Raw genomic sequence first — 14,329 nt, forward strand, 5'->3', positions numbered from 1 at the left:
ATCTTCCCTCCCAACAGCTATTTAAAAGTGTACTTTTTCTTTTAGCCAGCCTTCTCAGTGTCCTCAGCCCATGGTAACTTTTTATGTTATGGATGAGTGCTGTCTGTATGTATACAAAGGGAACATTAGATCCCAGTGTAGATGCTTGCCAGCTACCACGTGGTTGCTGGGAACTGAACTCAGTGCTCTTAACCGCTGACCACCTCGCTAACCCTCACTGTAACATTCTTTTACTTTTATATTAGGTAGACTACCCAGCACTGACAATGTCCAAGTGTAAATAACTTGTTTTGCCTTTTTTATATACCAAAACAAAAAGCAGTTAGTTCAAGCTGTGTTTCATGCCACATGAAATGCAAATGGGAGAAAATATTTGGGAACATTTAACTTCAGATTAAATTAGGGACATAGATAAATGCTGCAGACATCAGTAGTTTATTGTTTTAGTCCAAACACATTCAAAATGGAAACTCAAAAGAATACTTTCCACCTGAAACAATTAAACTAGATTCTACCAGCATATAATGCTTAACACATTACAAAATAAGGATGGTAATCCACTTTCTTCTATACCTACTAAAGCCAAGATGGTAAAGCCAATTTGGTTGCAATAGTGTCATAAGGATAGAATATTACCATCAAAATAAAATAAAATCTGCAAATAACAGTAATGGTAGATGAGTACTTTTTAGTGTTTCACTGAAAAGGGGACAAAATGTTAAAAGTCCACAGTACTGCAGGTGAACAGTCACCATGTAAACTTCTCCATGTGATGTTCTAATGTCTCATTTGTGGTATGTAAAGGCTGAAGCTGAATGGCTCTTAGCTCCAATTATCTGTTACACTTAACATCTGTCTTTCGTTGCCAGAACAGTATATATGGGTTACAGGGCAATTTCTTGGATTGAAAATATATATGCTTGTGCAGATGTTGCTGTGTGTAAAAATTTACACACATATACACACAGATACACAATAGGAGGAGGAATAACAACAAAAGAAAATGACACCTTGGGGCAAACCACTGACAAGAAAGTCACTTATTTCAAAGTAGTTTGGATAAAAGCTTCAAAACTACAAAGTAATTCTCTAGTACGAACTTCAAGTACTGTACATTAGAAAGTGTAAAACTGTTTCAAACAAACAAAAAACTTTAGCCTTCCAAAATGGAAACTACAAAAATCTGTGTCCACAAAATATATGCAATAGTGCAAGACATTTCCTCAAACATGGAAGACCTCATTCTTAGGGAAAAAAGTAAATTTTACCCATATTGCCCAGTTGACAAAAAACCAAGTTTAATAACTAGCAAATAGTCACAAAGTTCAGAACCGATTTGCTCCCATGTCAAGTGTGTATTTGTTTTCACTAAGGTAGAATGGAGAAGTCTTCCATGTTAACAAGCAGCTTTAAGTGGTCACACGTGTTTACTCCGCTTCTTGCTTCAAACACCAGAAATCTGATATATACTGATTGTTCCAACTGTAAAACCAGATAACCTTTGCCATTCTTGTGGTTCACTGGAACCTGCTATAAAGACAGACAATAATCCAGCAGCTAGAAACTTTGCTCACAGAATTGTTTAAAGATTCATGTAAAAATAAAAAGATGTCCTCCCAGACTTAAATTCAGGAGCCATTTGGGTGCTGACATCAGTTCAAGAATTGTGCAAAATGAGTGACAGTTCCCGTTCCCCACCCTAAGAGCTGCCATTCTTCCCTCTGAAAATTGCAGTATCCTCACTCAGGTTCACGTGCTGCTTTTGGGAATCTGACTGCTTCTAAAATGTGACAAAATGTCCACCAAGTTGTTTGACTTTTCCAAGAACTAAGTGATCATGTTTTTATAGTCCATACTGGAGCTAAAAGAAAAGTCAATTAGAGATTCAACTGACTTCTCCCTTCTAACACACATGACTCCCTCCCACTCAGAAGATGTTAACTGAAGAACAAGATAAATAAGAAGCATCCATTTTACTGATTTTAAAGATACTGCAATTTTTATACATCAATGATTTTCTTCAACATTTTGCAGCTGTGTGGCTTTGCAGCACAGCAATTCATAAACCACACTGTACAGAATCACCAGCAAGACTGGAATGATGTTATAGAAGGCACCATCATGCTTATTACATTACCAGAGAACAAAATATAGGAAAGACAGTTTTCACTGTATACAGCTTAAAGAAAGGAAAGGGGAGGAGTGTGTCGAGCAGCCATCCATCCCTGTACTCAAGAGGGCAGGTAGAAAACTGACAAAACGGAGCTACTAAACCTGGTCTAGTATTTAAGACCACAGCTTTCGAAGTTCTCATTTTTGTTATTTCGTGCATAACTAAATGACTTCCTTCTGGAATATTTGCAGTCTTGTTAAGGTTTGTGTGCACACGCTGGTCACAGCAAGCAGATAGAATGCCCTCAAATCATTTCACAAACTATTCTCTACTGGAAAAGAAGATCAAACTTTTTTTTTTCCCTGTTGCCTCCTGGTGAAGATTTCATGTTAATGACTTCAGAGTACCCGATAGTGCATTCTGATGAACACATAACATGTTTCTGTTTGTTTGTGTTGGGGGGGGGAGCCAAGAAAAAAGGCAAGATTCTCCAATTGCACAAATTGCACTATTTGTGTTTCCAACATTAATAGTAGAAACAGTTAACACTTAAACAAAATGTGCAGCAGAAGATTTTTTTTTTTAAACTCAAATGACCTGAACTCAGTGGGCATGTCTTGTTTTTAAAGTTCATTTTGTTGTAGACAGTTTTACGATATGGTCATTTCTCAGTCCTTAATTCTCCAAGTCTAGCTTTATAAATTAACAATATGAATCCTGTTGTGAAACTGGGGAAATAATGTCCACCTCAATTTAACTGATAACCAAAAGATGCTTTTCACATCAAAGAAATGATCAAAAAGGCTGTGTCACATTCCAAAGCCAAAAAAACTTAACAAGAATGCAAACACGATGAGTTAGGTACCACTGCCAAAACTTTGCCAACAGTGGAACTTCAACGACGCTGTCCTGTGAAGCGGCCTTCCATTTGCCCGGTTCCTCTTCCAGAACCAAGTTTCTGTGTCATGCCACCTCGTGGAGGGGGCCCTCTTCCGTCACGATCACGCATCATTCCACCACCCACAATTCCACGTGGCCCACCAGGACCCCGATCATTGCGCCTGATATCCCTGCGGTCATCACCACCACCTCTGGTTTCTCGCTCTCTGGCAGCTCTTGTTTTTTTCTCTTCCACATTTAAACGTACTTCTCCTCGAAACATAATTGGCTTTAAAATAGAAAAATGACATGAGTGGACTATATAAAAATAGACAGATATTAATTTGCATACATAAAAAATCTTTTAGGAAATAAACTTTAACACATGTCTTAATATAAACTTCAGCCACTTTCAGTTGGGAAAATGAAAGATGGTTCATACAGTAGACTATAATACTATCTTCTTACTCTTTGCATAAATACCATTTCACAACTATTTTTATAGCTTTACCATAAAAAGGATTTTCTATGGTTTTAAATGTTTCAATTCATCCTATATACAACAAAAAAGGGAAAATTTTATGCCCCTTAAATCACTTACTTTTGCAATTAAGATTCTCTGAACTGGTTCAGAGTCATCAAAAACCACAAAACCAAAATTTGGAAGTTTTCCCCCAACACCCTTGGTATTGATGCGAAGTTCCACAACGTTTCCAAAACCTGTGAAAATATACATTACAACCAAGGGTTAAATATTTTAACAAAACATCTAGTGAGTTTAATTGTTCAGAATGAGCAACTGTCATGTTTCTGATCCATCTGACATAAACATGGCAAAGCTGCTACAGGACATTTGCTCAGAGGCCACCACCTCACACCCTCACAACCATAGCAGACGCGCTTGTCTCCACATGAGAAAAAAATGGCCTGTCAAGTTTTGGAAGACAAACATTTTCCCCACCCCATTTTACCAGTGGAGTGGAGTTTTAAATGTGAGACTGTTTCTTCCAGCCATTTCTCCTTCCTCATCTCCTGAACCTGTCCAACAACACTCAACAGTCACTGGGAATTGTGATAGCGTTATCATTTCTTCCCTTCTGACCAATTAAAGTGAGACTGAAAGCAGGTAAGATACAATTTAGAGATAAGTAATTTAAAACCCTGGGTTTTATTATGACAAAAAAGGATGTTTCTTCCTTTAGGGCTTTAAATTCAAGAACATTTTTCTTTAAAGGGAAATCTTCATGTTATCAGATGTAGAGTTGTTGTACTGAAAACCGTGGAGTCCTGTTGTCCACTTGGACAGGACACCCCCAACCAGTCCAGATTCTCTTGCTCATGCAGGTAGATCAGGACCACAAGCAGAGGACTGAGCCCTGGCGAGCAGCTATGTTTATCTAAGGTACGGTAACCATTAAACTTTTAACTTAAAAGTAGAACATAAATGCAAACAAAACCACTTACTCATAAAGAATTCTTTCAGTTCATTTTCATCAATATCATGAGGCAAGTTACCAACAAAAAGCTGATGACTGTCCGGATAACGAATTATTCTCCGGTTGTCAGAGTCATTCTGTTCCATATCGCCTCTGCCTGAAAGACAGGAAGAAAGGAAACACTAAAGCCTATAACAACATATAAAGACAGTACAAAGAAATGAACTAGAAAGAAAAATCCTTATTAGTGTCAGGCAGTGGTACATGCCCTAAATCTCAACAGTCGGGAGGATCTCTCTGAGTTCCAGGCCAGTCTGGAGCTACACAATGAGACCTTGTCTCAAACAAAAACAAACAAGAAAGAAAAAAAAAAAAAACAATAGTAAAATTCCTGCTTTGGCTTAATAAAGCAGACACACTCCTTGAAGATGACGTGTATTATTAAGAAGTGGATAGAGCTCAGAGATGGACAGATCCTGACTAGTGCAAGACTTGTAGGCTATGGATAAGACTATGAATGACTAGTACTGAGAAGACAGTTATTTCTCTATACCCCAGAAACAAAGTAGACTTTCAGTCAATAAGGAATATTCCTCCTAAATATCTCCTTAGTGTTTTCAAATAGAATACACTTCTTTGAGTGGCACAGCCAAATCAACGTTAACTGTCACATATAAATAATCTTACTTAAATCCTCTCATAACATAGCAACAGTCGCAGAAGAAAGACATTGCACAAGGAAATGTAATTAACACCCAAATGCGGGTGGTGGTGGCGCACGCCTTTAATCCCAGCACTTGGGAGGCAGAGGCAGGCGGATTTCTGAGTTCTAGGCCAGCCTGGTCTACAGATTGAGTTCCAGGACAGCCAGGGCTACAGAGAAACCCTGTCTTGAAAAACCAAAACAAAAAAACAACAACAAAAAACAACACCCAAATGGCTAAAGAATGAGCAGCTCAGACTTAAGGATTTCATCCTAAATCATGACAGTCAATACCAAGGCTAACACATGCTTCTGCCTGGAACTTCAGAACTCAGCACTCTTTTTTTTTTTTTTTTTGGGTTTTTGTAGCCCTGGCTGTCCTGGAACTCAGTCTGTGGACCAGGCTGGCCTCGAACTCAGAAACCCGCCTGCCTCTGCCTCCCAAGTGCTGGGATTAAAGGCGCTCGCCACCACTGCCCGGCAGAACTCATCACTCTTATTTGTAGAATTACACTTCTAAATTTGACGTTCAGTAGTATATATCTCTATCTCTCTATCTATCCCACTTGCATCCAAAGCATTGTCTTTTTAACAGATTTATCTGCCTTATTTAGACATCTATGGGTGCTGTGCATGTCTGTGTCTGCAGCGTGCATACCTACTGCTGGCAGGGCAGAAGACCATATTACATCCCCAGAACTGACAACTCTGACCACCATGTGGTGCTGGGAACCTGAACCTCAGTCCTCAAGCAACCAGTGCTCTTAACTGCTGCACCACCTCTCTTAATCCTGAAAAGCTCTTTTAAATCTGACAGAATTCAAATAATGGTCCTCGCTACGCCTTAGCTAACGATGCAGTTATGAAAAGTCAGCACAGCTCAGGAGGAGCCAGTGTGAAGAGTTGTTCCTGAAGAGACCAGCATGTACAGTGAGTGAGCTGAATACTCACAGCTCAGCAACAATCAGCAAGTGATAAAAGAGCACATTCTGTCAAACCACATGTCTCCATAGAGGTCAGCAAACCCTCTCTTCAAAGTTGTTAGCCCAGGCTATCATAGCAGCAGTCCCTACCTAAGTAATCTGATCTTCACACGGACCTATGCATGAAACTCAATATAATTTTTTAAGTTTAGTCTTTTCCAACTGTCCAATAAAGGCCATAAATTAAGTGAGCTTACCTGGCCTTGGTCCTCGAGGAGGGAAACCAGGTCTCTCTCTAGGTCGCTGTTCACGTACACGTGGTGGCTGAGACTGAACTTCTGGCTTAGCATCAACCCTTGGCTAAAATATAATGGAAAAATTATTAAAATTTTTGTGTTATAAAGAAGTAACTTCTATCGGAGAAAAACCAATCAAAGCAACTATTAGCAAGTCACTAGCAAGGATAATAATATTAAGCTTAAGATATTTTTACATAATTTCCTATGTGTGAAAATACTTTTTAAAGGATATTCTGTACCAAGCTAGGACTGTAGGGTAGATCTTAATTTTCTTACTCAATACTGTATAATTCACACTAAGCTGCTTTTACACAATAACACTCTTTAAAATTAAAATTATAGTCACAATGAAACAGGTAAGTTATAGCTACAAAAATCACATAATGCAAGATGAGCAACTCCATATACATACAAAAGACAAAGTTAAAAAGCTTTCTTATCTCATAACGACAAGAATAAAGACACACAATTCCTCAATAAATGCCTAGTTTGCTGCTTTCAGACATCAACAGTGCTCAGTAACATCTAGCCCATCCCATCATCTGGAAACCAGTATTTTAATAGTTCAAACAATAACCCTTTTGCATGGGGGCAAGTGCACTCAGAAGGCTGAGGCAGGAGGATCTTAAGTTTGAAGCCAGCTGAAACAGTAAGACCACATCTCAAAAATTAAGCGACAAGAGTTTCCATATAAAATCTCAAGTAGTCCAAGAAGCCCTTTAGAAAGGATTGACCAACCACCTTCCTTAACTGAGTGGGAATGACAGGGCAGGTCTGTCAACCGCTGACTCAAATACAACTCAAGGATTTTGTAAACAATAATGCCGTCCATCCATACCTCTCAGTCATTTCCCCTCATACAACAGCATTTCCAGTATTCTCAACCTCCACTCCAAGGGCTTTCTACTTGCTCAAGCACTTGTGGCCCAAGGAAAAGACAAAACTAAATGAATCATCAAAAACGTTGCAAGCATTCAACAGACTATGGGCATCCCAAACTAAAAGCTAATGCTTTAAATCTTTAAGGACCTTGGTCTAAGCAGTACTCCAACTTTCATTAATAATATAGCTAGGATATTATAATTTGCAAGGATAAATCTAAACATAAAAACAATGCAGCCACTGTAACCCTAAGATATATTTTAACAGTAAATTATTTAAAAGATTTTACCTACTTCTTTCTCACAACCTGGTTATTTTCTCCCTATGTAGACTTATTTTCCCAAGATGAAATCTTTTCACTTGTCCTGGAATCTTCCAGTTACAATGTTAATTTTGCTGGATGTGGTAGTGCATATCTTTGATCTCAGCACTTAAGAGGCAAGTGGGTTTCTGCGAGTTCAAAGACCAGCCTGTACTACAGAGTGAAAAGATGCAGCTTTTGTTAGAAACCCTAGCTAGCTATCTTGCTTTGTGTGTATGGGAGGTGGCAATCCTTGAGAGAATTATTTTTTTAAAAGAGGTTTATTTTAAGTACATTGGTATTTTGCATGCTTGCATGTCTTATATGTGTCTGTGTGGCGGTGCCAGATCCACTGGAACTGGAGTCACAGACAGTTACTCACTCCCCTGTGAGTGCTGAGTCCTCTGGAAGAACAGCCAGTGCTCTTAACCACTGAGCCATCTCTTCAGCCTCAGCCCAAAGGGGATCTTAAACTTAACTGTTACTTTTCGCCACTGCTGGGACTGCAGACCACTGAAAGACCCAAGCACTGTGCTTGAACAAATGTTACTGGTTCAGAGTATCATATACCTGACAATGAAGTAACTGCTGTAAGTATACAGTTTAACAGTATATTAACAATCTAAAATGTGGTATATATTTATAACTATATTTATAAAAGGCATCTATTTATAACTATATGCTTACTTCCACTAACGGAAGTCTCAAAAGCAGAACTTGGTGCAGTTTGTATTAGCAATCAGAATTTAATATATTAATATATTTAATATAACCAGAAAAATAGATGTACTTTACTCAAATTTTAGTCAGTATCTTATTGGAAATTAACAAAAATGGCAACTGTGTGTAGTGAATGGTGGTCCAGCCTTTGATCCCATCATCCAGGAAATTAGAGAGGCAGATAATCTTGTGAGTTACAGGCCATTCTGATCCAACCATAGGTACATAGCAAGACCTTGTCTCAAAAGAGGCAGGTGAGAGATGGGGAGGCAGGAAGAGCACTTGCTGCTCTTGCAGAGAGAGTTTCCAGCATGCACAGGGTTCCTAAAAGCCCTCTGTAATTCCAGTTCCAGGGTATCTGAGGCCCTATTTCGGCCCCAATAGGTACATGCTGCAGAGATATGTGTAGGCAAAACCACCCGTACTCATTCTAATCTTTTTGGAAAAAAAAAAAAAAAAAAAAAAAAAAAAAAGAACACTCAATCTAAATATTATCAAAGAACTTGAGGCTCTGTCTGACCTTAACATATTTCAAAACTTATTACAAAAATAAGTTTTCAAAACAATTTATCTTGTAATTTGTACACTGATTTGGTAACTTTGACTCTGGAAGTAGACAAGAGTGTCAGTGCATAAGAACAAAAGGCAAAGAACCGTCCCTTTTATTAAGAAAAGAATGTCAGCTAAGCCAGCTATGCCTTCTCCCTCTTCTCACGCACCAATTAAAACTAGGCATTTCTAATTGATGAAGTGGCTAATAGCCTACCATTAAGGCTTTCAATTTGATAACTTCATGTAATCAAAAGTATGATCTTACAGCAAATCCTACAAATGAATGAATCAAACAAACTATAAAATAAAAATAGTCAAAGCAAGTCAAAGGGCACCAGTACAACCACACACAAGTCCTGGAGTTGAGTGTACGTTATCAAACAGCTGCTCGGTCCCAGCAAAGACTGCACTTACCTACCAAGCCCCTAAGGTAGACTTAACTTCCTTTACCAAAAAAATCTATTTAAAACAAAAGGAAAAGGCCGGGCGGTGGTGGCGCACGCCTTTAATCCCAGCACTTGGGAGGCAGAGGCGGGTGCATTTCTGAGTTCGAGGCCAGCCTGGTCTACAGGGTGAGTTCCAGGACAGCCAGGACTACACAGAGAAACCCTGTCTCAAAAAAACAAACAAAACAAAAACAAAACAAACAAAAAAAACAAAAGGAAAAGAATGCTGTTCAAAAGTAACAAAATGAGTTGAAGGTTACTAAACCAGGTGAAAATATCACAAATTATTCTACACATAGCACAAAGACACAAGGGTAGTCTTAAGGCTTACATTATTTTTAATTATGTACGTGTGTATACCTAAGTGTGGGCATGTTTACATGAGAGCAGATGCCTATAGAAGCCAGAGGCATCCGGTCCCCTGGAAGTGGAGTTACAGGAGTTCTAAGTCACCTGATCTGGGTGCTGGGAACCTCAGATCCTTGACATGTATTCTGAACTGCTGAGCAACCAATCTCTCCAGTTTAATTTCAAAACATTTTTTAATGGAGTGGGAAATAAAATAACGTCAAAAGTGACTCAAATGTAAGATACCCAAGAGTTTAGAATCTAGTAAATTAAGACATACCTTAAATACTAAATACCTTAAATTCTGTCATGAATACACAGACCTAATATCCTCCTCCATGAGACACTAAAGAAAAATGTATGCATTTAGAACCACATGTAGTGTGATGTGCACCTACATAAATTCAAATGCCAGGCTATATTCAGCTGTCTAAACAGGGGTGAGTCATGCTAGAGTCTAACTTTCCTATCTATAAAATGGAATGTTAAGACCGCTCATGCTGGGTGGTTTTAAGGACTCAGTAAAAAGAAGTATCTGTGTATACTTTCTATCTCAGTACTAGGAAGGCAGAGGCAGATAGATCTCTGATTTCAAGGCTTGCCAGGGCTATACAATGAGACCCTGTCCCCAACCCTACCCCCACAAAAGAATTTGAAAATAACACACTGATCATAATGGCTAGGTAAACAAAAGGAATATATTACTGAACTTGTTGAAGGAGGATTGAGCTGTCCCCATGACTTAGCAGTTAGCGAAGAGCACAGCAGCTCTTCCAGCAACCAAGAGGGTTCCACCCTCGGCACCTACACAGCAGCTCACAACCATCAGGGTCTCCAGTCCCAAGGGAACCAACACTCTCTTCTGACTATGGGCACTACACACACGAGGTGCACATAAATGGACATAGGTAAACACAAAACTCTAAGGTACAATTGTAAAGTGTCACCAAATCTCTGAAATAACAACTCAGAAGGCTCCACATGTGAATCTGACAGAACTAGAGATTTCAAAGTCCCAAGTCACCCATCCCTTCTCCAGATTGGTTTGACTGTGATCAAATATAACCACATTTAAATATTTAACCAGAAAAAAAAAAAACCACCACCATCAACAACACACGGATATTACAGTACCATGTACATGTGTAAAAACATCGAGGACAAAATTATTACTAGTTACTTTTAAAACCTCAATGTCTTAATGTTAGAGCATCAAAAAAATGTATACAATAACCAAGTGTAAATTTTGTAGGAAAATGAAACTCTACTCAAAATGTAGGGGAAGCTGGACTCATATATGCCAATAAACTTAATTCAAATTTAATGTACACTATCTACCAAGCATCATAAATAGTGTCATATTTTCACAGTTTTGGAAAGCTCTGAAATGGATAAGATGACAAACAGACAAAAAGCAAAATACTGAAATGATCTGTTAAGGTGAACACTACAGTCATAAGTTGGTACAGGCTTCAATCAAATCGTGTCAAACACAGACTGAGTTTAGGCAATGTAAATATATATAATATATTAGAATGTATATATTATATATACACACACATCAAGGTTTCTATTTCTTTAGAACAGTGATTTTTTTTTTAAAAAAATGTCATTCTATTTTGTGCCTTTCCAAATTTCTTGCTTAAAGTACTCTTGCTAAGTTGTACAATTTTCAAGAAGTATTTTTCTTAAAGAAGCCTTTAAAATGACAACATTATATTAGTAAAACCAACTTAATCTGTACTGCACACACCCAAATCCCACCTCTGTAGATTAATAGAGATTTGGCATTTAAAGTGGGTGCACTGACATTTAATACACTCTTGAATGTTTAATCCATAGTTCCGGTTGACTTGCTTAAAAATGTATAAAAAGTAAGCAATTGGCAAATGTAACAAGGATACAATCCAATGTGTTCACAGATTGGTTACCTGTGAGACTGGTGCTTTAACATGGGGTGGAATTCCAGAGGAAGAAACAGTACCACTAGGAGGCAGGTTTTTACTGGTCACTGAAGCCCAGGAGAAAGCCTGCAGGAAATGCAACAAACCTAGACTACTAATCATGAAAACCACCAACATTCCTATAGGGAAACTTCCAAATATTTAATCTGTTTTCATTTCTAATCTGTTCCTTTATATTGAAGGACTTCCTAATAGAAAGGCACACACACACATGCCAGTCTGCATGCCAACTTTCAAAATCTCATTATGCAAGATACGACTGTTTTGTCTCAACTGCTAAACCACACCAAGTTCCTACATAAGCAAGTGGCAAACCACTCTCAACTAAACATGCTATAAAATCTGAAGCAGAGAACTGACTTCTCTCCCCTTGGGGGAAAGACAGGGTGTGTGAGTGATGGTGTTAGGGAGGGAAGCGTAGGAAGAGCAGAGTACTATTGGAGAGACTCAGCAGACATTACAAAGTGAGCAAGGACTCCTGCACTACTCTCTTCTCCATCCCTAGATCTACTACTGACCGTCTACTCGACAGAGAGAGAGTTCACGTGGTGTACTATGGGTGCCACACATCTGTTCAAGAGAATTAGTAGAGTAAAGAAACTGATCCCATTTCTATCACAAACAGGTGTCTCTCACAGATCAACCTCAGTTGGGACATTGCGTGACTCCTGGAGCATCAGAAGAGATGAGCAACTGAAAACCTCATACATGGATTTGAATAATTTCATGTAAGTCAGTCATTCAACATTGCATACAGACAAGAGGAATCTTAGGTTATAAATTTCACTCTTAGGAATATTTTGAGGGTAGAGAGAAACCATGAAATCTCCCCAGAACAACAAAAACTTGAGCTTCTGTCATATACGTATAAATATAGCTTACTATTTCAAGTAACAGAACCAAAACCATGCTTTATTATTGGCATCAAATATGAAAATGTGAGGTCCCAGTCTGAAAAGTTCCTTTGATCTCACCTTTGGTGGTTCTTGGGGCAGAGAAGCAGGCTCAGCAGGAGGAGGAGTGGCCGACTTCTCCTCTAGCTCTTCCAAGTGTTTCTCTTCCACTTGCGGTTTCAGCTCTTCAGTCTTTGTTTCAGATTCTGGCTCAGGTTCAGGTTCATGAGAGGATTCTTCTAAAGGCTCCTCTATGCCATTACTGGAATGAAACATCTAGGTTACTAGGTATTCAAATGAAATAAAACTGTTTTTCTCCATGCTAACAGTTGTAACTAGTTATGTTCCTGGGGGTAACCTGTTCTGCATTTGCAAGCAAGTATTCTCTGGTCATACACATGGTATTGGGTATGGATAAAACCTTAGTCCTGCCTGCCATGTACATACCAGTAAAACTGCTCTACCAGAGACTCACCTCCAGTCTACACCCATCTTTTTCGTTTCTGTTGTTCTCTGAGACAGGATTTTACTATGCACCTTTTTTAAAAAAAAGATTTATTTATTTATTTTATGTGTATGAGTACACTGTAGCTGTTCAGATGGCCGTGGCTTTTGGGAATTGAAGTCAGGAAGGTCCTGCTCACTCCGGTGTAATACACTGTAGCGGTCTTCAGAACCACCATGTGGTTGCTGGGATCCGAACTCAGGACCTTCAGAAGAGCAGTCAGTGCTCTTACCCGCTGAGCCATCTCGCCAGCCCCTTTACTATGCATCTTTGGCTGGCCTGGAATTTAGCTCTGTAGACCACACAGGCCTCAAACTCAGTGAGCTTCACCTTTTGCCTCCTCGGAGTGCCAGGATTAGAGTGCACCATCACGTTTATAAAAATGGGTTTTATTATTTTGCTCATAATGTTTCACTTACAGGTATGTCTGTGCATCATGCATGTACATTGCCCTCAGAGGCCATAGGAGGGTATCAGATTCCCATGTCTAGGGTTCCAGCCAGCCACGGAGGTGCTAGGATCAGCTGGTGCTCTTAACCGTTGTGCCATCACTACAGCCAAACCCCATCACTTAAATCTATATGGTGACAAGGTTTATTCCAGTGCTAAGTATAAACCCTGGGTTTGTTTTCTAATCAGTGTGTGTAGGAATAGTGCATGAGGTCAGGCCTTCAGGCAGGCTTCCACTTTATGTCAGGAAGAAAACTTAGGACACCAGGCTTGCAGGCCAAGACACTTCTCTGCCATGTTAAAATAAAATTTTACAGAAATAAGTTCAGTACACTGACCTCAACAGCCTGCATTATCTCAGTAAACGACAGCTTTGATACAAACCATGTGAAATTTTTGAATTAAGTAGTAATTTTCGGTATCTTGATACATGTCCTAAGTAACCAAATACTGGCTTAAAATAGGCGGTTTTAACAAAAATGTATTCCCAGGGGCTTACAGTGTGGTTTGGTGGCAATGTGCATAATTCAACATGCATGAAATACCTAGCACCAAAGGAAAAACGAACTTCCAGCAATAATCCTAAAAAGAACTTCCTTAGTTAGTTCACTACAGGTCAATGCAAATGCAACCTTGCAACTGCTAGCTAGTCTTACGTCACGGGGTGTGCATCATAGTAAGCGCTGTTAGCATTCTCTTGCACAGGTTCAGGAGACGGCTGCCTGTCCTCTTGTTCCTCTTCCACTTCATCTTCTGACTCTGACAACACACGACACATCTTTGTAAAAGAGACTTACACAGGCTCTACCAAACATACTGGAGTATTTAAGGGTTTGCTAGTTTAAAATGTCAGCAGACTTACAAAGGAAGTCATTTTTTGAAATATTCTCTGTTCCCCATAACCAAAAAAGAACA

At 39.1% G+C, this 14,329-nt stretch overlaps 1 protein-coding gene and 1 non-coding gene across 9 annotated transcripts in view; both read right to left on the reverse strand.

Annotated features, from left to right (window-relative positions):
* Positions 1-416: 416 nt before the first annotated feature.
* The window catches only part of G3bp2 (G3BP stress granule assembly factor 2), an 80,485-nt gene continuing 66,572 nt past the window's right edge, over positions 417-14,329 (reverse strand). For 5 of the 8 annotated variants that reach the window (XM_031390994.1, XM_031390997.1, XM_031390993.1 and 2 more), the window contains exons 6-12: positions 14,071-14,173; positions 12,541-12,721; positions 11,534-11,632; positions 6,312-6,414; positions 4,457-4,585; positions 3,594-3,712; positions 417-3,281 (exon numbers count right to left, since the gene is read on the reverse strand). In XM_031390994.1, the coding sequence (XP_031246854.1) occupies positions 3,009-3,281; positions 3,594-3,712; positions 4,457-4,585; positions 6,312-6,414; positions 11,534-11,632; positions 12,541-12,721; positions 14,071-14,173 (1,007 nt within the window). In that variant the 3' untranslated portion in view covers positions 417-3,008. The remainder of the gene's footprint in view (positions 3,282-3,593; positions 3,713-4,456; positions 4,586-6,311; positions 6,415-11,533; positions 11,633-12,540; positions 12,722-14,070; positions 14,174-14,329) is intronic. The other 3 variants (XM_031391000.1, XM_031390998.1, XM_031390999.1) reach the window with 1 other exon arrangement.
* On the reverse strand, positions 4,256-4,379 carry LOC116071750. Its single transcript, XR_004111123.1, has one exon.

This window comes from Mastomys coucha, unplaced genomic scaffold, assembly GCF_008632895.1.
Source record: "Mastomys coucha isolate ucsf_1 unplaced genomic scaffold, UCSF_Mcou_1 pScaffold22, whole genome shotgun sequence".
NCBI lineage: Eukaryota > Metazoa > Chordata > Mammalia > Rodentia > Muridae > Mastomys > Mastomys coucha.